This window comes from Podarcis erhardii, assembly GCF_964252035.2.
Source record: "Podarcis erhardii genome assembly, chromosome: 5".
In the NCBI taxonomy this organism is placed as follows: Eukaryota; Metazoa; Chordata; class Lepidosauria; order Squamata; family Lacertidae; genus Podarcis; species Podarcis erhardii.
Window position 1 is genome coordinate 95,033,243 of NC_138509.1, and position 22,432 is coordinate 95,055,674.

The 22,432-nt window shown below is 45.3% G+C and overlaps 1 protein-coding gene and 1 long non-coding RNA gene across 2 annotated transcripts in view; one reads left to right on the top strand and one right to left on the bottom strand.

Moving 5' to 3' along the window:
* The window catches only part of LOC309342431, a 53,197-nt gene extending 43,913 nt beyond the window's left edge, over nucleotides 1–9,284 (bottom strand). The window contains exon 1 of the long non-coding RNA XR_014156807.1: nucleotides 8,422–9,284. This is a non-coding gene — a long non-coding RNA (uncharacterized lncRNA). The remainder of the gene's footprint in view (nucleotides 1–8,421) is intronic.
* On the top strand, nucleotides 7,093–21,610 carry LOC309342214 (cytochrome P450 2J5-like). Its single transcript, XM_081862612.1, has 9 exons — nucleotides 7,093–7,351; nucleotides 10,808–10,970; nucleotides 14,131–14,280; nucleotides 14,483–14,643; nucleotides 15,635–15,811; nucleotides 18,471–18,612; nucleotides 19,606–19,793; nucleotides 20,153–20,294; nucleotides 21,300–21,610. The coding sequence occupies exons 1-9, from the start codon at nucleotides 7,184–7,186 to the stop codon at nucleotides 21,485–21,487; spliced, it is 1,479 nt and encodes a 492-aa protein (XP_081718738.1). The 5' UTR covers nucleotides 7,093–7,183; the 3' UTR covers nucleotides 21,488–21,610.
* Nucleotides 21,611–22,432: the final 822 nt, after the last annotated feature.

The window sequence follows — 22,432 nt, forward strand, 5'->3', positions numbered from 1 at the left end:
GAAGGGGGCGTGACCAAAGCCGTACTTAAGGCCAGGCACGCATCAGGATCTCCCTCTTCCCCTCCTTTCGCCAGCTGTGAGGTTTTGCCTTCTTGGACCCATAAGCGGTTTTTTGTGCGGTTTTTGTGGTTTCAAGGGGTTTTTTGCTTGTTTTTCGGCTTCGGATTGGCGCGAGCCTCAACTGGGGTTTTTCACGGACGTGCGGCGGAATTTAGAGGAATTTAGCGTTGGTGACGGTCGCAGCGCGCTGTCGGGGCTTCTGGTTCAGCGCTTCAAGATACCTGGTGAAGTATTTGGGGAGCGTTGGGGGCTTGGATCGGGGCGAGCTGCCGGAGGCGCAGTTTCTGCCCATTGGAGGTTTTTTCCCCTGTTGTCCGTTTATTTTGCGGTGCAGTCTATCTCACGCACAGGGCAGGCGCGAAGCGCTCGGCACCTTTTTCCCTGTTAACTCTGCCAGATCTACCTCCCTGCCCCGGTGCTCTTCACTGCCCTCACCTTATTAAAGCTGGCTCCCTTCCCCTTTTCGCCTACTTTACCTTCCCTCCTGCTAAAAACTCCAGCTGCCCCTGCCTGCTCCCTTCCTTTTCCGCTTGCTTACCTTCCTGCCTGCTGCCTGCTAACTCCGGTCGGCGTGCTGGGCTGCATTGTTGCTAGGGATATCGTTGCTCCACGCTGCTGCGTGATGGGCATTGGGAAGCTTCAGCGGCCATTTTTAGTGAGGGCATCGGCGCCATCTTAGGTGCACACGTGGCTGAAGCGGGGGCAGCCATCTTTTGTCAGGACACGTGGTAAGGGTACCTTGTCGCCACCATTTTGCGTCGCACCCACTGAAGCCGAGGCAGCCATTTTAAGTGAGGCGCGGGCATTGGCAGGACAATTTTAAACAAAAAATTGCGGCTCTGAATTTCGGTTTCGCAGCGGTTTTTCCTTTATTTGGGTTTGGTTTTTCCATTGCTGGGGTTATAGGAGGAACGGTAGGGGATTGTTGCAGGCATTAATATTACAGGGTTCTCCTGTGATTGAGGCAGTGCTGAGTGCCAGCAAATATTAGGCGTTGCTTCCCCTTGAGCTCCTCAGTCCTTTGCGCATAGGTTTTAAAGTCGGACAATTCTATAGCCAGTAAACAATCAGGCTTCCTTTTCCTGGTGGTGGATCGCAGCAAACTTAGGGGGAACACTGCCACCTAGTGGCCGGAAATATATAGGCAGCGCTGTTGTAAGGTATCCTTTTAAAGCGCTTATTTTCAGTGGAGCAGCTAGAAGTTAGTTGCAGGCAGGTTGCCTACTTCCCAGTTTGCGTGTTGATATTGAATATATACAGTGGTGCCCCGCAAGACGAACGCCTCGCAAGATGGAAAACCCGCTAGACGAAAGGGTTTTCCGTTTTGTAGGCGCTTCGCTAAACGAATTTCCCTATGGGGTTGCTTCGCAAGACGAAAAAATCTTGCGAGTTCCCGTGGGGTTTTTTCGCTTTTTTTCGCCCTTTCCCTAAGCGCTAAGCCGCTTATCAGCTGTTCCGCTGATAAGCCGCTTCACAGCTGATCGCTAAAAGCCGCTAGACTGCTAATAGCGCTAATCCGCTAAGCTGTCAATGGGCTTGCTTCGCAAGACGAAAAAACCGCTAGACGAAGAGAATCGCGGAACGGATTCTTTTCGTCTTGCGAGGCACCACTGTATATAGAATAAATAATCAGCAATTATAATAATTATATAATAATAATAATAAATAAATAAATAAAAAGGGGGGAGAAATAAAATTAAATAAATAGACAAATAAATAAAATAAATAAATGAATAAATAGATAAATAAATTAATTAATTAATTAATAAAAATTTTAAAATTTGGTACAAATAACAGATTATTATTATAATAATAAGAATAATTATAAAATAAATAAAATAATAATTTAATAATAATAATAATAATAATAATAATAATAATAATAATAATAACAACCTAAATATTTTGTCAGCGTAGATCATACTGAACTTGCTCTCTTTCTGTCGGTTGGTATTTCGCTTGTGATTTAGGAATGGCTTCCAGTGGTGACCAGCAGCCTTCCACCTCTGGCACCCAGCCTGCATCCAATAGTTCTGGGGGCGCACAGTTACCGGCCATGCCCTGCGACCCTCAGGCTTTTGCTTAATTTTTTATGGCTTTCGAAACCTTTTACAGACAATGCAGGCCTAGGGGAGCACTGGCGCTTCCAGCACCGGAACTATCACAAGAGGTGATACCTGATACTCCCCTTAATAACTAAGGGCAGCAGAGCACCACGACAATTACTGTGGGCAACTCACATTCCGTGCCCACAGTAGCAAGCCGCTCTAATACCCGGGCTCAGACAGCTATCTCTAGGAAGACAGGCCATAGCACGGGTAAAGGGAAGGCACCAGCAAAGGGGAAGGCGGCTACCAAGGGAACCAGCTGCAACACCCTCTCACAGCCTGTAGACATTCCTAGTGTCTTTCAGGATCAACAGCCCCATCACAGCTCAACAGAGGAAAGTGCGTGTTCCGGCTCGGAAGGGGAGCAGCTGGAACCCCCAAGTGATCAGCCCGCGGCCAGCACTAGCGCACCAATTAACGAGGCCCAAGGGGGTAAGAGAAAAGCCAAGAGAAAGCATACATCGGCGAAGAGGAAACGGAACAAGCAGTCTGAAACCGAGGATGAATCAGGTACGTCTTCCTCCAAATCAGATACCGAGGACCACATGGACGAGTACTGGGGGACTGGCGAGAGTAATCATGGGATTCCGCTTTGGGCACATGAAAGGAGGGCCAACTCCCACCGCAAAACTTTCAATGGTGTGTTGGAATGGAGGGATGGGGCATTGGTCGAGGATGTAAAAATATCCACCAACCAGGCCACTGATTTCATACTGGGGAACCATCTGTCCCAAAAGAAGAAGAATAAGATCCTCAACGGGGACTATGTCGATATCTTTACCCTTCTTCCCCCTGCCAAGCTAACGGGAAAAGGCGAAAAGAGGCGCACCTTTGGCAAAAGGAGGTATAGAACGCCTAGGGCGGAACGCACTTTTGAGAATTGGTTAGATGGGTACCAGGTCTTCATGGGAGTCGTTTGCGCCGCTTATCCCCGGCGATCTATGGATTTAGTGGCCTACCTGGCTCACGTGAGACGGGCGCACTCTCTCGCAGGAGAGAACGCTGCTTTAACGTATGATGAGAATTTTCGTAGGAATGCCTCTCTTCTGCCATCCACCCGTTGGGACCTAACTGATCCTAATTACTGGGGAGAGGACGTCAATCCCTACATTGAAAAGAAAAACCTGGACCCAGCCAAAGCGGGTAAGACTGAAGCAAAATGGCGCCGCCAGTGCTAGGAGTTCAATCGGGAGGTGTGTGTGCTCGCCCCTTTTGTAAGTATACCCATGAGTGTGAGCGGTGCTGGGGAAACCACCCCGCCTCCTCGTGTTTTAAGAATAAGCAGCAGCCCTTTCGGGGGGCAGGGGGTACTTCCACGGCAATGCCAGAGGTGCCCCCGGACCCTCCCACCAGGGACCCGGTAGCCGCCAGTAATTACAACCTCGGTCTAGCTTCCTCCCCTATTCGTCTGCAGCCCCTAAAAACTATGCTTGATCAATATCCCGACAGAAAAGCGGCACAATACCTCTGGGAGGGGTTTTTGGGCATTGTACCAAAAAAGGCCCCAGGGGAATTCCGTATGACCCATAACCTCTCTTACCCTAGGGGCCACTCTGTTAATGACACAATACCCCAGGAACTTTGTACAGTGAAATACGCCTCCTTTGATAAGGCAGTAAAAATGATCCGCAAGTTTGGGCAAAGGGCCCTTTTGGCCAAGTGCGACATTGAGTCGGCATTCCGCCTTCTCCCAGTACATCCCGATGATTTCCATTGGTTGGGTTTTAGATTTGAGGGGGCGTATTTCATTGACAAAGCTATGCCGATGGGCTGCTCCGTAGCTTGCGCTGCCTTTGAGACCTTCAGCACGTTCCTTGATTGGGCCTTACGCCACAGGACCGGATCGTCTGGGGTGTCTCATTACCTGGATGAATTTATTTTGGTGGCAAATAGTGCCCAACGGTGCTCTGCCCTCTTGGAGGCTTTCACTACCTTGGCAGGGGAACTGGGGGTGCCCCTGGCCGCTGATAAAACGGAAGCTCCAGCAACTACTTTAGTCTACCTGGGTATCGAGTTAGACACAGTGGCCCAAACATCTAGGTTGCCCAAGGAAAAACTGGCTGCCCTTAAGGCTTTGATCGAACAATTACTGCCACTAAGGAAGATTACCCTGAGGCAAATTCAGTCCCTTCTGGGTCACTTAAACTTCGCTTGTAGGGTGGTAGCACCAGGCCGCCCTTTCTGTGGCCGCTTGGCCAGATTGGCAGCAGGACTCAGAGCACCCCAGCACAGGGTTCGTCTCTCCAAAGAAGTTAAGGCGGATTTGGGTGTCTGGCTTCGATTCCTTGACAAATACAACGGGATATCCTTATGGCAAGATTCCATGGCGCTTGAGGCAGACTTCCAGGTCCAGTCTGATGCTGCGGGGTCTTTGGGTTTTGGGGTATATTTTAGGGGCCAGTGGTGCGCACAGAAGTAGCTGGCTGAATGGCAGGGCCAGTCCATCACCCGGGACCTCACTTTCCTGGAGTTTTTCCCTATTGTAGTGGCAGTACACCTTTGGGAAGAGCAGTTTCGCAACCATAGGGTTTGTTTCAATACGGATAACCAGGCAGTAGTTGGGGTTCTTGCCAGAAAGTCTGCGTGCTCCACCAGGGTAGGAAACCTTCTAAGATCCTTTGTCCTCCTGTGCCTGGAACAGAATATATATTTCTCGGCCAAATTCGTGCCTGGCGTTAATAATGACATCGCTGACGCTCTGTCTCGCTTTCAGATGGAGCGCTTCCGCTCATTAGCGCCGGACGCAGAGCCATCATCAATGCCTTTCCTGGAGCATCTCTGGAGTCTTGGGAGCGCGAAGTGATCAAGGGAGTATTCGGAGCTGTGGCCCCTTCCACAATGAGATCATATAAAAAGGCTTGGGCCGATTTTTTAAAGTTTAGGAGGGGTATAGCCAGCACAAGGCAGCATTCCATTCCCACAACGAAGGAGGTTCTCCGTTACTTAGCTCACCTGAAACAGCTTGGCAGGGCACCAAAGACGCTTAACATTCAATCTGCAGGAATATCTTATTTTTGTAAAGCCTTTTTCGCCACCGACCCGTGCGCTGCATTTATCGTGCGCAAGTCTTTGGAAGGTTGGCGTAGGCAGCAACCTCCCGGATCAGATAAGAGGAGGCCCATAACTTATGACATCTTGACCCGGATTCACAAAACTTTGTGAGCCATATGCTGGTCAAAATATGAAGCTCGCTTATTCTCGGCCGCTTACTCCATCGCCTTCTTTGGTGCCTTACGGGGCGGTGAGGTAGTCTGCGAGGGGGGTGACGCCCATTCCCAAAGGGGCATTATGTTAGGTGATATAACCCTCTCCGAGTCTGACCTCTTTGTTCGGGTGCGCAGCTCCAAGACTGACCAACAGGGAAAGGGGGCCCTCCTTCGATTACCAGTGGCACAGGGCATGGGACCCTGTCCAGTTAGGGACTTGAGGCGCTTCCTATATTTAAGACCCAATGGCCCTGGCCCCCTTCTGGTACACGCGGATGGATCCCTCTTGGCCAGACACCAATTCACCCGTGTGATGCGCATGGCATTATCGGCGTGTGGGCTGCCCGCGGCCGAATTCGCGGCTCACTCCTTTCGAATTGGGGTGGCTACCACTGCGGTGCACCTAGGGCTCTCCACCGAAAGGATAAAAGATCTGGGGAGATGGAAATCGGATGCGTACAGAGTTTACGTCAGGAAGAATCTCTGACTAGCATGGGTGTGCCTGACCTTGGTCTTTTCTATCTATTGCCTTACAGAACGCAGGAAAGTACGCATCTGGTTGGTGGGCCACAGCATAGTGCATTGGGCCAGGATGCTGGCCATAGACTCCGGGCTGGGGCAGAATTTGAACCTTCCCGAAAAGGTGGAACTGGTTTGGATAGCGCGTAGAGGGATGCGTTGGAGTGAATTCAAGCTAGCAGTGATGACAAGAGCGGCCGCTCAGGGGCCACCCGATGCCTTGGTGGTACAATTGGGGGGAAATGACCTGGCGTACCACAAAGCTATTGACCTAAGATGGAATATTTTTGATGATTTTGCGGAGCTGATGGCGGTTTACCTGAAAATGACTATCTTGTGGTCCTCGTTGCTTGAGAGGAGGACATGGAGGGATTGTGTGAGCCCGGTGGGGATCAATAAGGCAAGAAAGGTCTTGGAGCGCACAGTGGAACGTAGAGTGGCAGCCCTGGGGGGGGGGTGCATCATAGAGCACCCAGGCATCCAGTACAGCAACGAGGCCCTCTACAGATGGAATGGCGTGCATCTGTCAGATGCCGGTAATGATTTGTGGTTGGGGGACATAGTGGCAGGGATTAGGAGTTGGTTACAGGGTTGAGGGTATTGGCGGCGAGCGCTGCTCGAGTGGTGGTTAGGCATTGGCAGGGGTTAATTGTTATGCAAATGGACGGGGGGAAGGAACTGCCATCACCTTCCCCCAATGGAAGGGGTAGTTCGGCCTTGTCCGAAACCTGGGAAGGTAAGGGCCTCCGGCACGCCCCCGAGCGGTGACACCCATGGGATCCTAGTTGGTGTACTTCAACAGGACCCCCACGGCTTGTGGGCAACCCCTCCCGGTCACCATGCCGGGTAGTCGATAGGTGCCAATGCCTAAGGCCAATACCTTCAATTCTCTAATCAATAAAGTTGTGGCCTTTTTACGCCCATTAACCTTAATTAACGTGTCCGTGTCTTTATTTCACATGGGGGAGGGGACTTGCCACGCAAGTAGATCACAGTCTCTTGGGAGTTCAATGTGCCTGATATAAAGCACACTTCGTCACATCTGCGTTACACATATTAAAATGATTATAGCATTTGATTGTACTAGTGTTTGATTGTATCACATTCCAAGGCTACCTACAAATGGTGTCACACCCCTTGTTGCTCCCCTTGTTGCTTATTGGTTTTAATAACTGAGCATATAAAAACAGAGAATGTCTTTGATGAAAGCAAAAACTCCTTAGAGAAAGAGAGTTGAACCTGACCAGGCAACCTAGAAAGAATTAAGGAGAAAGAGACAGCAAGAAAAGGATGGAGGTATGGGCACTTTTGATTGCTCTGCTGGTGGCTCTTCTGATTCTGCACTACCTGAAACAGCTCTGGTCACGCAGGCATTATCCTCCAGGACTTCTCCAGCTTCCTCTCATTGGAGCCACATGGAGGTTTGGATTCAAGATAGATGAAAATACTCTCATTCAGGTACTTATTGCTTAGTAATAACACAGTCTGATGCCAGCAATTGTTTTATCTATTTCCCCCAACAATTGTGATATTTCAGCTTCAACGATGGCATGCGTTAAAATGGTAAATGCCATAAGCCTCCGTTGTCAGAAGCTGTAAGCAATACAAAAAATAGTAATAATGTAAATAGTATTATTAATAATATTGAAAAGCACAAAACCATATAAAAGTTGAAAATGCGCATTAAAAACTACAGATCAAAAATATTTATTGTATACTGTTAAACTGAGGAAGGAGGAGAGAACACCCTCAAAAGAAGAATGCTTTATGAAAATCTTGGAATATGCAGAGATGGCAAAAATTGATAAAAGATACAAATTTAGAATCTTTTAAAGAAGATTGGAAAACCTTTCCGGTCTATATAAAAAGTTATTTCCCATATGCAATGACCACAGCGGGGTTTAAAGTGTAAGAAAACAGCAGAATATATTAAGAAACATGTTGGAGAGGATGAAATTATAGAATCATAGAATCATAGAATCATAGAGTTGGAAGAGACCACAAGGGCCATCAAGTCCAACCCCCTGCCAAGCAGGAAACACCATCAGAGCACTCCTGACATATGGTTGTCAAGCCTCTGCTTAAAGACCTTCAAAGAAGGAGACTCCACCACACTCCTTGGCAGCAAATTCCACTGTCGAACAGCTCTTACTGTCAGGAAGTTCTTCCTAATGTTTAGGTGGAATCTTCTTTCTTGTAGTTTGGATCCATTGCTCCGTGTCCGCTTCTCTGGAGCAGCAGAAAACAACCTTTCTCCCTCCTCTATGTGACATCCTTTTATATATTTGAACATGGCTATCATATCACCCCTTAACCTCCTCTTCTCCAGGCTAAACATGCCCAGCTCCCTTAGCCGTTCCTCATAAGGCATCGTTAAATTAGATAAGATGGAACTTTAAAATGCAATCGTATGTGTCGAGTTATAAAAATTGATATTGGGTGAGTGGGAAATCACTTGTTTTGTTGAATTGGAATATAGTGGTACCTCGGGTTAAGTACCTAATTCGTTCCGGAGGTCCATTCTTAACCTGAAACAGTTCTTAACCTGAAGCACCACTTTAGCTAATGGGGCCTCCTGCTGCTGCCGCGCCGCCAGAGCATGATTTCTGTTCTCATCCTGAAGCAAAGTTCTTAACCCAAGGTACTATTTCTAGGTTAGCAGAGTCTGTAACCTGAAGCGTATGTAACCTGAAGTGTGTGTAACCCGAGGTACCACTGTATAATTGTTGAGTAACAAATGTAACTTTCTATATGGAAAATTTATATGTTCCAATTCTTTGTTAATTGGAACATCATCATTATTATTATTATTATTATTATTATTAACCACCCAATAATACGCCCCCACAGGAAAAAATCAGATTTTAAAAGGGCATAGGATGTCAATGAAATCAACCAAAGGCCTAGTTAAAAAGGAAGGTTTTGCCAGGTGAACTTCCCTGGCGAGAGCATTCCACAGACGGGGAGTCACTGCAGAGCAGGTCCATTCTTGTGTTGCCACCCTCTGGACCTCTTATGGAGGAGGAACACAAGGAAGGGCCTCAGAAGATGATTTCAGGGTCTGGGTAAGATCATATTGAAAGAGGCGGTCCTTGAGGTATTGTGGTCCTGAGCCATTTAAGGCTTTCTAGGTCAAAACCAGCACTTTGAATTGGGTCCAGAAACTAATTGGTAGCTGGTGCAGCCGGACCAGGAGCGATGTAATATGCTCTTGTTCCAGTGAGCAACCTGGCCGCTGAATTCTGCACTAGCTGAAGTTTCCGAACTGTCTTCAGAGGCAGCCCTAGGTACAACACATTGCAAGTAATCTTACCTTGAGGTTACCAAGGTTAAGAAATGTAACTTTCTATATGAAAAAAGAATAAAATATTATTACAGAAAAAAGACAGACCTCAGTATTCATTCACAGCAGCCTCTCAACAGGCACTAACCTCCATGCCCTATTCAATCTTTTTCACTCAAACCAGAAGCACTTATAAAAAACAAATTATAAACTAAAATACCAAAATCTTCTTAAAGGATCTCTACGGTAAACTAGGGTTGCCATTTTTTAGGAAATTGTTGAGCTTTTTCCATTGGGTTGCCATACATCTGGGTGTTCCCTGACGTTTTGCCGATTCCTGTCAGGACATGTCAGGAATTTTCCCTATGTATGGCAAGCCTACAGTAAGTGCTAGTCTCCAGGTAATAATCTCTCCAAGATTACAAGGCCAGTGCTGTGAAATCAGCTTCAGAGAGTCATTTAGAAAGCACCAACTGCAGCTGTGAAACTAATGGCACTTGGAAAGGAAGTCTTGCTACCACTTACAAGTTGACCCATAGAAAATACAACAACGTTTTATGTTGCCATTATCCTACTTTGTATGGTTTTGTGCTTTTCAGTATTAATCTGAATCTTGCCTCTTTATACTAGTTTTAATGTCTTATGTGTGTCGTTCATAGCTGCTGGTTGAAGGGCACTCATCTCCAAAACACATTGTGTAACACAAGAAGCTGAATTATTAAAACAGCTTATTACAGTATGTTCTTGATCTTGTCTTCCTTTTGTTCTATTGCATTTTGCGACATGGCCTAGAACAGGTATGTCCAACTTTCAAGAGACTGAGATCTACTCCCACTATAAAAAAAACCAAACTGGCGGTGATCTACCAAATTTGTTGAGCTTTTTTAGGGAGCCAAAGTTCTTGAGCTTTCAGGGGGGTTCGGGGACCCCCAAGATCTACCACAGACACAGCACAATCTACTAGTAGATCCCGATCTACCTGTTGGACATCCCTGGCGTGGAATACTGTGTACTTCTCCCCTTCCAACAGACGGAAGGGCAACAAGTTCGATTGGCTATGAAGCAGGAGCACATCAGCCTTTCTCAGCAGCAGCTCACGTGTAACTAGAGAAGACAAGAGACAAACAGAACAGGCACCTTTCCATTACTTCCTCTGCAAGCATTTACTCTTTGTCAGACCATCCAGATGTTTTGGAGTACAATGCCCATCTGCCCAACCACCGTGGTCAGGGATGGTGGGAGTTCTAGTTCAAAAGCATCTGGTGGGCTACAGGTTCCACATCCCTGCACACACAAAGATTGTGGCAAGATCATTTTCTGGCAATGACTTGTGCATCTTCTTGTCTGTCGCAGGAGGGCTGGTTACTATGAAGTGTCTCTGCTGCTCTGATCCTAGGCAGAGGCAACATGGCTCGGAGGGAGTAAAAAAATTGGTTGGAATTATGGGAGGGAGGGAGTGGGGAGGGAGGAAGGGGAGGAGGAGGAGGAGCGGAAAAGATGTTAGCAAGTGAACTGCACATAGTGAGAAACTGCAGAGGTGAGGGAGGATGACGTTCTAGTATTAGGTTGAAATATCCAACTGTGTTTTTTGAACACTTCATTCCTCTCTTCTCTTTTGAACCAAATGGTAGCTGGGAAAGCAACATGGAAATATTTACACCCTATGGATAGGACATCTACCCATTGTAGTACTGTCTGGATTCCAAGCAGTGAAAGAAGCGCTCATTGACCACTCTGAAGAATTAGACGAGCGACCAGAGACTCCTTTCCTTAGGACTTTGATAAAAGGAAAGGGTAAGTAGTGAAGAATAAGAATTTCTACTGGTATTTTCTGAAGATGAAACATTTAAAGGGCTGTCCAGAAAAAAACAGAACAAAGGTTCTCTATTACTGCTGCACACAACGGGAAATGCATTACCTAGGAGCTAGGAGCTAGGGGCTGAGGTCATTCAGAGTGGCTAGTCCTCATGCTATCAAATGACACATTCGTTTGGGTCCTTGAAAACCTGGCTTCAGCACATGTGAAGATTTGATTGATTATGACATCTCTAAGAAACACAACACACTGCTTCTCTCAACAAGCTCTTCCAACATGTTTTGGGCATGGACTCATGTGGCAAATATAACATGTGAACTTTGCAATCACATAGTTACTATCATCATTATACATTATGAATTGCTTCTTGCATGTGTGTCTGAAGGCAATTTACAGAGATATAAAAACAGTTTAAACTATGAATAATCATAGTTTAGAAGTCCCGGGTCCTAAGTAAGTCAGATTATCCTCTACCAGGGGCAGGGCCTTCTCAGTGATGGCTCCGACCTGGTGGAATGCTCTGTCCCATGAGACGAGGGCCCTGCAGGATTTAACTTCCTTCCACAGGGCCTGTGTTGTTGTTGTTTAGTCGTTTAGTCGTGTCCAGCTCTTCGTGACCCCATGGACCAGAGCACGCCAGGCACTCCTGTCTTCCACTGCCTCCCACAGTTTGGTCAAACTCATGCTGGTAGCTTCAAGAACACTGTCCAACCATCTCGTCCTCTGTCGTCCCCTTCTCCTTGTGCCCTCCATCTTTCCCAACATCAGGGTCTTTTCCAGGGAGTCTTCTCTTCTCATAAGGTGGCCAAAGTATTGGAGCCTCAGCTTCACGATCTGTCCTTCCAGTGAGCACTCAGGGCTGATTTCCTTAAGAATGCCTGTAAGACAGAGCTATTCTGCCTGGCTTTCAATTTGAATTTAGCCTGGTCTTTTATTCCCCTTCCTCCCCTCCCCTCCCCTTTTTATGAAGACTACCCGCTCTGGGATCCCACAGCTAATTCTCCCCTGGTCTCCTCTCTGTCCCAAGTAGGACTAATTTAGCCAGCTAGCCCTGGTGATCATCTAATGTTTATTGGCTGGATTTCCCCCCTAAATTGATTTTTGAATTCTGAATTTATTGTTATTCATGTTTTATACTGTATTTTATGCTGTTTTTTGTTGCATCAATTAAGTGTTTTAAATTTTTGTTAGCCGCCCTGAGCCCAGTTTTCTGAACTGGGAAGGGTGGGGTATAAATAAAAAAATATTATTATTATTTATTATAAAAGGTTTTAAAACAGTACAAAAACCAACAACAACTAAATATGGGTTAAATATGGGTCACTATTGAAGTGACCTTTGTACACGACTGGGAAAGCTGGTTGGGGGAAAAATGTCTTCCTTTTTTTGGGAAAGTGCAGAGTCATATTCTGAATGCAGTTCCAAAGAACAGGGATATTCACTCTGAAAGACACAATGTGAATTACTGTGGGGCTGGCCTGCCTAATAATTCCTTTCACTAACTCCACAGTTTATTACTGGTGCTAAGGGCTCCCCCAGAAAACGTTTTTGAATTGCACATTCATAATGATTTGTGCTCATAATACTTTCAAGGTGGTTGTATCCAACTTCATTGTCAATACTATTTATGCCTGCAAAGATTTTGAGGTGATCATACAGTTTCATTTCCATTCTGTCACATCCTTTAACTTTCTGCTGAAAAGTACAAATGCACAAACTTATTTTTGTCCCACTTTCATTGCAATATAGTTTCCCCAGACAGAAATAATGCAGTAGTGTTGAGGCAGCGTTGCAGAAGAATTAACAAAGCAGAATATATCGACCATTGATGCATTACGTCTTGTCAAAAATATGGTGCAGAATTCACCCTCAGTAAAAAACCCCAAACCTGTCTAGCTGGACCAGTAGAAGTAGTAACTGGTTGACACCACACATTATATCCTTAAAAACAGTGTCGAAAAATTGGCTGAATTGGGTTTGTTTGGTTTTCCATACTTTTTATTGAAACTTTTCAGAAACACTAACTAAGCAAACAAACAAAAAAAGTAAAAGAGAGAAAGAAACGCCAAGCTCTCTCTCTCAAAGGTAGATGTTAACTCTTGTCTCACACAGAAGGGAGTGGACCCTCCCAGCTCTCACCTGGGTGCTTCCCTTTCTTCCCCCACCCTCCCACCTTGGGAGATCTTTCCTTCTCTGCCTCTCACACAGGGTCTTCCACCAGCCGGCTATCACCTCCAAGTGTGTACCCAATAATCCTCCTCCATTCCAGTATGGTGACTTTATCTCCCAAAAAATTCCAACCATTCCTCCATGTTGTTGTTTTTTTATAAAAAACAAATTCTTCATTTCTATTTAAACAGGAATCTCTGCACTGTAGTCATATACAGTGGTACCTCAGGTTAAGTATTTAATTCGTTCCGGAGGTCCGTACTTAACCTGAAACTGTTCTTAACCTGAAGCACCACTTTAGCTAATGGGGCCTCCTGCTGCTGCCGCGCCGCCAGAGCCCGATTTCTGTTCTCATCCTGAAGCAAAGTTCTTAACCTGAAGCACTATTTTTGGGTTAGCAGAGTCTGTAACCTGAAGCGTATGTAACCTGAAGTGTATGTAACCTGAAGTACCACTGTACAATATTGAAAAATAACCCATAGTTATTTACTTGTTGTATATTCATTATTTTACACCCAGTTTTATATCTTGTGATCCCATTTCATGTAGGCAGTGATTTTCCATCCTAATTTAGCAAGAGAGAAAGAAAAAAGCTCCTTCCATTTCCACCACTTCCATTCTTTTCCCAATAGCATCACCAGAAGCTTGAGAGATAGAAGTGAAATTTGATCGTGATGGCCTTCCATGGAAAGATCTAAACTTGTCGACATCACACTGTATCAGATACCAGTTTTCTCTTCAAAAATCAAAACGGTAGAGCTGTCGAGAAATCTCACTTTTTGCTGATACTGTAAAGTGCACATGCGTGTGACGTCATTCTGAGCATCTGTGCATGTGCGAGCGGCAAAACCCTGAAGTAACCTGTTCTGTTACTTCCGGGTCGCCGTGGGAGGCAACCTGAAAAGATTTAACCCGAAGCGACTTTAACCCGAGGTATGATTGTTGTTGTTTCTCACTGATTTTCCATAGGTATTGCATTATCAAATGGTCACACCTGGACGCAACAGAGACACCTTGTTGTAGTTACTCTGCGGAAGCTGTGGCGGGAAAAGAAAGGCATGGAGCAGCAAGTAGCAGAGGAGGCCCATCAGCTCGTGGAGGTTTTTGCACATTCAAAGGGTATGTGATGCTAAATGATGGTGCTGAGCTGGCATATGGAGATATATTTGTGTCCTACCTCTGTCCATTTTAGAAAGGAATGTGATATGCTTTTCTTGGTTCCTAATGGAGATCCCAGCAGTTTCTCTTGTCCACCATGAAACCCCACTCTCAGTATGAACTGGACCAGCTGAGCTAACATTAGTATAACTTTATTTTGCAGGACAGCCACTTGACCCCTCCATGCCCATCATTAATTCAGTCTCCAACGTGATATGTGCTGTGGCTTTTGGGCACCGGTTTGCTCTTGAAGATGAACGGTTCCAGAAGCTGATAGAAGCCATAGATTTTTCCATACAATTTACATGTAGCTTTGGTTATGCTGTGAGTAGTCATTTCCATTCCTGCCAAACAGGTCTCCCAAGGACCTTAATACCACAAATCAGTATTCTGATAGAGGGTTGGAGAAGTGAGATCAAGTTTAAATTGATCTGAGATAAGGGCTACTTACTATCTCACAGCCTGATTCATTGCTCATGATTATCATGGAGATAAAAAACACGCACAACCCCCCCCCCCCCAATAAAACAGCAACAAAAGAAGACTTTGTCCACCACAGGAGACTCTTTGGAGGGAAGATGGGACAAAAATGGAACAATGACCATCAGAACAGGTCATCGAGAGCCCACCAAGGGGAAGAGAGGCGAACAAAATAATCTTCTCAAGAAGGGAATTACATCGTTTTGTTGCCATCATGGAAAACTAAATGTGTCTACTCTATACCCACCTAGCAGTGGCAATCATGATGGCATTCATGGTGAGGCCCCTGCAGCCACCACTTGGCTGGAATTTTTTTTAAATGAAAGAGAGACCAGCAACTCAAGCACTATCGCTATTGCTGAGGAAAGCAGCCCCCTTCTGGATGATCAACTAAACCCTTTCCTCAAATTTAAGTTCAGTTCTCCACATTTCTACATCCATTCCTAATCTGTAAAAAAAAGTACTCATGAAACATACTTGAATTCCCCCCATCCCTATTCTCCACCCACCTCCAACTACCACAAACGGGCACTAACTTGTTCCAGGAGAGGTCCTGAGATAGTGCCCAGTTTTGAAATTATGCCGGGGAGCTGGACAAATATTTTGAGCCATAGTTTTCTTTCACATTTTCAGCTAGGGATAATTCACAGAATCCAATCATTGTGGGATTCCAGAGAAGCTATAGACACCTTCCTTCTTCTTAGTGAGACTCAAATTAATATGCTAGCCCTGAAGAAGAATGCAGATCATGTTTTATAAGTGCAATTCCAAAGCACAAATGGTTTGAACAAGCTTCCTCATGGTAATGGCAGCATTTCTGCTATCTTTCCTTTAGCTTTATGAAATGCTCCCATGGCTCATGAAACATCTCCCAGGGCCCCACAAGAAGGCTTTCTCCTGCGTGGAAATGGTGCGTTCGTTTGCAAAGGAGGAGATAGAGAAGCATAAGGAGAATCAGTCTCTGTATGAGCCACAGGATCTCATTGATTTCTATCTACTTCAGATGGAGAAAGTAAGTATCTGCTTGAAACTGAATGCTGCTCATCCAAGGAATCATTATATTCCATGTTATGAGTGAACAGAGAGAGGAGCTGAGGGAAGTCGGGGGGGTCTGGTTTTCTATTTGGGGAGGGGAAAATAGGGGGGGATGAGGATGATATGTTTTTGATTAATTGTTATGTTGAAATCTTTAATAAAAAAATAAATAAATATAAGTGAATACTAATCTCTTGCCAGGACACCAATATCTCTCTCTGCCCCCCACCCCCAAATTCCCTCATAGTCATTTTAATTGCTAAAGTGAGTTGACATCCTTCCATAGGCATCTACTAAAATAGCTAGGAAAGGATAGATATTTTCATGTACAAATGTGAATGCAAATGAGTATCTGCTTCAAAACTGTAGGCAGCTCATTCAAGGAATCATTATATTCCCTGTTATATGTGAATACTAATCCCTTGCCTGGAAACCAGTACAGTGGTACCTTGGTTCTCAAACTTAATCCGTTCCAGAAGTCTGTTCCAAAATCAAAGGGTTCCAAAACTGAGACATGCTTTCCCACAGAAAGTAATGGAAAAAGAATTAATCCATTCCAGACTTTTATAAACAACCCCTAAAACAGCAATTTAACAAGATTTTTTCTATCTAATGAGGCCATTGATCCATAAAATGAAAGCTGTAATCACTGTACTGTACTATAAAATAAATAAAACAGTATTGTGGATGGATAAAAATTAAAATTAAAATTCTTTCTTACCTGTGCTGATGATAGTCATTGTTTGGATGGTGGGTTTTTATCCATTTCTGTAGTCACACAATCAATCAATCAATCAATCAATCAGTCAATCATAAAATGAAGAACAAGCTACAGTCACAAAAATGAAAAAGCCACACAAACAAAACGCAAAAAAATAGCAAAAACAAAACCACCAAATATAAGCTCCAAATATCACCTCAGAACACTTCAATCAGAAATGGAAGGCTTTGATTACAATGGGGGGGGGGGACAAATTAGCAGCGCAACAGTGAAAATGGAAGCTCAGGAGTACATTCAGCTTCCAAAGCAAAGTTCGTGAACCGAAACATTGACTTCCAGGTTTGCAGCATTCAAGTTCCAAGTTGTTCAGGAACTAAGCTGTTCGAAAACCGAGGTACCAGTGTATCTTTTTTCTGAATCTCAGTTGAAAATGGCATTGAGTTCCCTCCAAATATTTCTCATAGTCAATTTAGTTGCTCAAGTGGGTTGACATCCATCCATAAGCAAATATAGAAATGTCTAGGAAATGTGAGTGTAAAGGAGTGGAAACTTAAGTGTATTATGGGGTCTTCCTTTGGAGCATTTTTTGGATTGATGTTATCTGACATTCAAATGTGGACTGAGAAAACAGAAAATCCAAAACAAAATATTCTTAAACTAAACTGAGGATGCCTCCATGAAGTTTTAAATTTATTTTTCTGTCGAACGAGTGTGTTGGTAATAGTAGCCTGTTGGTTTTTGGTGAGTTTACCAGAAGTCTGGTAGGGACTTCTGACAGGAGCTTTACAAGATTGTTTTTGATAGCAAAGCCTACCTCATATATTTGACATTCTTGTTCAGATAGACCTTTCCAGAAGAATGTGTAGCCTCCTTTTTCTTCCTTCAGTTGTCCCTTGCCTGCTCTTTGAGTCACTTGAAGCACTGCAGTATTGATGTTAAAACGTCACATCTCTCTTGCAATGATGGCAGTTCTGCGTTCAGGATGCTCATTATCTGTGTTATATCTGTCCATATATTCCATGTTCCAAAGTTCAATTGTCTTTTACCACCCCTGGGTGGTGACCCCACTGGGCGTGGTAATCCAGTCAGGGAAAAAGAGAGGCAGACTATGTTTAGGGCACCTTTTCTAGCCCCTCCCCCATTTTGGAGTGAGCAGAGTAGATCCTAAAAAGGGCTGCTCAGTCATGGATACAGCTGCCAAGCTGCTCAACTGCCTTGTTCCTTGAGTCAGAATGACTGAATCTGTATCCACCGCCCATGTGCTGTTTCATGACTAAGGGCTTCCAGATTTCACAATCCTGCCCCTGTTACCATATGCTGATCACCATGGAACTTTTGGTGTTTGGGTTTGGGATGGATTTTTTGGAAGATGCCTGTACGTGAATTTGTTTTATGTCTGTAAATCAGTGCACACTGACCAATGAACAGTCTTTGCAGTAAGGCTCTGTTCTGATGGCATGAGTTGTCATGGCAACCGGTAAATTCTTATCTGCTGCAGCTTTCATCCACCTTTACAGCCGTTGTAACATACCGCTTGTTATCACCCACCTGTTCGGCCGTTGATGACTTCTTGGGTCATTCTTTGTCTAGCTGCTCCCCTTTGACCTTACCGCCTTGGGTGACCCTGCTGGGAGTACGAGATTCCCAATGGCTTCACTCACAAGGGTCATAGGAGTGTGCAAGCCCACTCACCACGAAAAGGTGATGATCCAGCGAGTGAGGGCAGCAGCAGTAAGGGGGGGTGTGGCAGCAGCTTCCCATTTCACCTTAGGCACTATAAGAGGACACCCCACCTCTCATGAAGCATGTGTGGCCACCCTGGTATGGTAATAAGTGGGGGAAGGAAGATAAAGTGCTGAAGGACAGAATGTAATGCATGTAAATGACATGTCACTTTCCCCATTTTCAACACCAGAGCAGGAATGACCCAGAGTCCACCTATGATGAAGAAAACTTGGCCCAGTGCATTTTTGACCTCTTTGTAGGAGGGTCGGACACAACTACATGTTCTCTGAAATGGGCACTTCTCCTCCTGGCAAGTCATCCAGATATCCAAGGTGAGAGAGGAGAGCCAGGGCTTCTCTTGACCACTAGGGTGGAGCATAGTTCTTTAAAGGTTTCATAAGGAAGCCTACAATAGTAGGGTTGGAAGGGACCCCAGGGGTCTTCTAATGCAACCCCCTGCAATGCAGGAATCAACACATTCCCCCCTCCAGTTTGATACTATACCACAACCTGTTTTCTTTTGCAAATCTGCTAGCAGTTTCTTTATGCAGCAAATGTACAAGAATGCCCCTGCTGTGAGATAAGTGACTGAGCCTCATTCCTGCCTCTCCGTGCTCCATTACATGAGGGATGCAGGTGGCACTGTGGTCTAAAGCACTGAGCCTCTAGGGATTGCTGATTAGAAGGTTGGCAGTTTGAATGCATAAGACAGGTGAGCTCCTGTTGCTCTGTCCCAACTTCTGCCAACGTAGCAGTTCGAAAGCATGCCAGTGTAAGTAAACAGGTAGTGCTGCGGTGGTGCCAGAAGTGGTTTAGTCATGCTGGCCACATGACCCGGAATGCTGTCTGTGGATAAACACCAGCTCCCTAGGCCTGAAAGCAAGATGAGCGAAGCACCCCATAGTCTCCTTTGATTGGACTTAACCATCTAGGGGTCCTTTACCTTTACCTTTATATGAGTGATGCTAGCCAAAGATCAGATGAGGAAATGAGTATTAGTGAAACTAAGTAGGAAATATTGAGGGCTGGGGGTGGAGAATGAATATATGACAGCCTTTGATCCCAGCCCTTCAGCAAATCCAGCCAGCTCTGGTAACCAGAAACAACTGCGGTGAGCTTCACTTTCAGCCTTTTCACACCTGGGATCTAGAGTGGGGAAGAATCATGTACACAGACAAGCTCTTTGGAGGACCAGGTGACCTAAAAATGCAAGAAACTGGACTTATTCACAGAGATTTATGGAATATGTTCAAGGGAATTAAATGTCCATCTGAAATAAAAAGCAGTATTCACAATAAAACTTCTGTTTCCATCATTCTCTTCAGATAAAATGCACAAGGAAATAGAAGATGTCATAGGTTCTGCTCACTCAATCTGCTATCAAGATAAGAAGAAACTGCCCTACACCAATGCTGTGATTCATGAGATGCAGCGCTTTAAATTTGTCGGGTTTTTTGGGTTCCCTAGGCAATGTACAAAGGATTTCAAGCTGCGTGGTTTTCTCATTCCCAAGGTATAACAATGTGATATAGCTGCACTCCTGTAGCCCAAGAGCAAAGAGCAGCAGAAGGTTTCATATTGAGAGATGCTGCCAGCCATACAGGAACTTCCTGAAGTATCCAGAGGTCTCATCTGGGTTGTGAGCTTTCATTTTAAAAGAGGTGGAGGAAAGCCCTCTTGTGTTCCTGCCTGTACAGAAAGTTTTTACAGTGATGAATACAAAGCCACCCACCATAATAATAATAATAATAATAATAATAATAATAATAATTCAGATCAGTCTCTGCAATGATTAGTCTTGGGATAGTGTGGGACAATAAAAAAAAAGTATTGATGTGAATGCATTCCAAGTCACTTGTTTCTTATTTGCAGGGGACTATGATTATTCCCGATCTGCGCTCTGTTCTTCTTGATCCAACACGATGGGAGACACCTGCAAAGTTCAACCCAAATCATTTTTTGGACAAGGATGGACAATTCGTGAACAGAGAAGAATATCTGCCTTTTGGTGCAGGTAAATGCAGAAGACCAAGCTATGTTGTGATCTGTAGATGTGCTTACTGGTCTGCTTCCAGGAAATGACATCAGCAGCAGCACAGGAGGGAGTGGGCCGGAGCAGAAGGAGCACCTTTCTGGCTGGAGTGGCACTGCTGGTCAGCAGAATGGGGCAAGGCACTGGCAAGTTAAGGGGATCTCTAGGTTGGTGGCTTGGGACCCACACATGCACATACACTTATGTGGTCTCCATCTGCACCTCCCAACATTTGCCACCCCTGCCCTGTCCCTGAGAGAGGCAGCACTGCCAGCGCCAGGATAGTGCTGTTCCCCATCTCACATCACCACTGCAAGCCACCCAACTTCTCTTCAGGCAGCAATGCTAGTTCCTACCAAGGTGAAGTAAACCTGGCAGGAGAGTTTGCTCCATGGTCTTAACCCCTTTCTGCATTGCTGATTTGGGCAGTTGACCAAACATTTCCTTTCATTTTTTAAAATCAAGTTTTATTAAAAAGCTTTATACATAAGACACAATAAAAATATACTAATCTAAAAGGGAAAATAGAAAAATAAATAGGAAAGAAAAAATAGAAAAGAAATAAAGGAAATTACAGAGTCCTCTATCAAAATTAAATCTTCACCCTTATTCTGCACACAGAAAAGTGAGCCCTCCCAGTTCTCACTGGAGCTAGAGCCTCTTACACTGGCTTCTAGCCCTGGGAGATGCTCTCTGCCCTGCCCCTCCCCCAGGACCCTTCATCTTCAATCCATCCTCTTCCTGAATGTATCTTCCTTGATATGAGATAGGGAACTTCAAATTACAGAACAAAACATAAGTATAACAAGAAGAAAGAAAGGTTAGCACTGACCAGGCTAGAAAACTGACAGCAGCCTGGATGTTTTCCCGATACTAACTATGTCTATTTTGCCAAAGTGTTATGCAGAATGCTTATAGCTACAAAGCAATGAACATGGGAAAGTAAATTCTTGCTCACTTGCTGCCTTCTTCTTGTCTCCTCCTCAGGGGCTCGCATTTGTTTGGGAATGCAGATGGCAAAGATCGAAATATTCATCTTCCTGACCAGCCTGCTGAGGGCATTCAGTTTTCAGCTGCCAGAAGGAGTCAAAGAGCTCAATCAAGAGGCTATACTAGGGATTTTAGCACATCCCCATCCGTATAAACTCTGTGCTGTTCCTCGTTGCAACACATAAAAAAATAGGAAAATATTAGGGGCTGCACCCCTGCTTCCTGCACTCGGTGATCCCTTGGCCACTCCTGACACATGAACCCCCTAGAATTTCCCCTTCCCTTCCCATCTCATCCCATGCAGCTACTGAGGTCTCTTTTCACCTTCGCAGCTCCATTTCTGAAGCCACTTCTCTCTTATCTTCTGCAGCTCTGCTTTGCATCCGTTTTCCCCTTCACCCCATCTCCTCCTTTTCTTCAGGCCCTTTCATGCCCCTGCTTTCATCTTCATCCCTCTCCCAATGCCTCCTTACTCCCTCCTTTTTGACAACTTCCTTTGCATCCCCATTCTTACTCTCGCAACCTTTTCTCCTCTCCCTCCCCTTCCTTTCCTCAAATCTCCCTAAGCGCCCAAATCGCACCTAAGCGCCCTCTGCGACCCCGTCAAAACCGGGCTCCCTGGTTTACCGAGGAGCTCCGGAAAATGAAGTGGGACCTCAGGGGGCTAGAGCGAGTATGGCAGGGTGCCCACGATGGAGCCTCAAGAACATTTTATAGGGTTTTTACGAAAACCTACAAGATGGCAGTGAAGGCCGCTAAGAAGTCTTACTTCTCGGCCTCCATTGCATCTGCTAGCTCTCGCCTGGCACAATTATTTAGTATAATTAGGTCTTTAACATCCCTCGAGGGACAGCCAAATTTAAATAACAATTTGACACACAGTTGTTTGGCATTTGCGAGCTTTTTTGCGGAGAAGGTCCTGCTGCTCTGCCGTGACCCCCCTGCCAATTTGGATACAATAACGGAACTGGAGCCTCCTTGACTGTCCTCGGGTCCAGTATTGGACCACTTTGACCGGATATCCCCAACCGATGTGGACAGACTCCTCCGAGCTGGAAAGCCCACTGCCTGTCCTCTTGACCCATGCCAGTCCTGGCAGATTAGAGCATGTCCAGATGAGGTGCGGGCCC

Bases quoted from the DNA above. Each gene is read 5' to 3' on its own strand.
- LOC309342214 (XM_081862612.1), top strand. From the start codon at position 7,184: ATGGAGGTATGGGCACTTTTGATTGCTCTGCTGGTGGCTCTTCTGATT. The intron at 14,644-15,634 runs GTGAGTAGTCAT...TCTTTCCTTTAG, and splicing joins CATGTAGCTTTGGTTATGCT to CTTTATGAAATGCTCCCATG. The intron at 18,613-19,605 runs GTGAGAGAGGAG...CATTCTCTTCAG, and splicing joins AAGTCATCCAGATATCCAAG to ATAAAATGCACAAGGAAATA.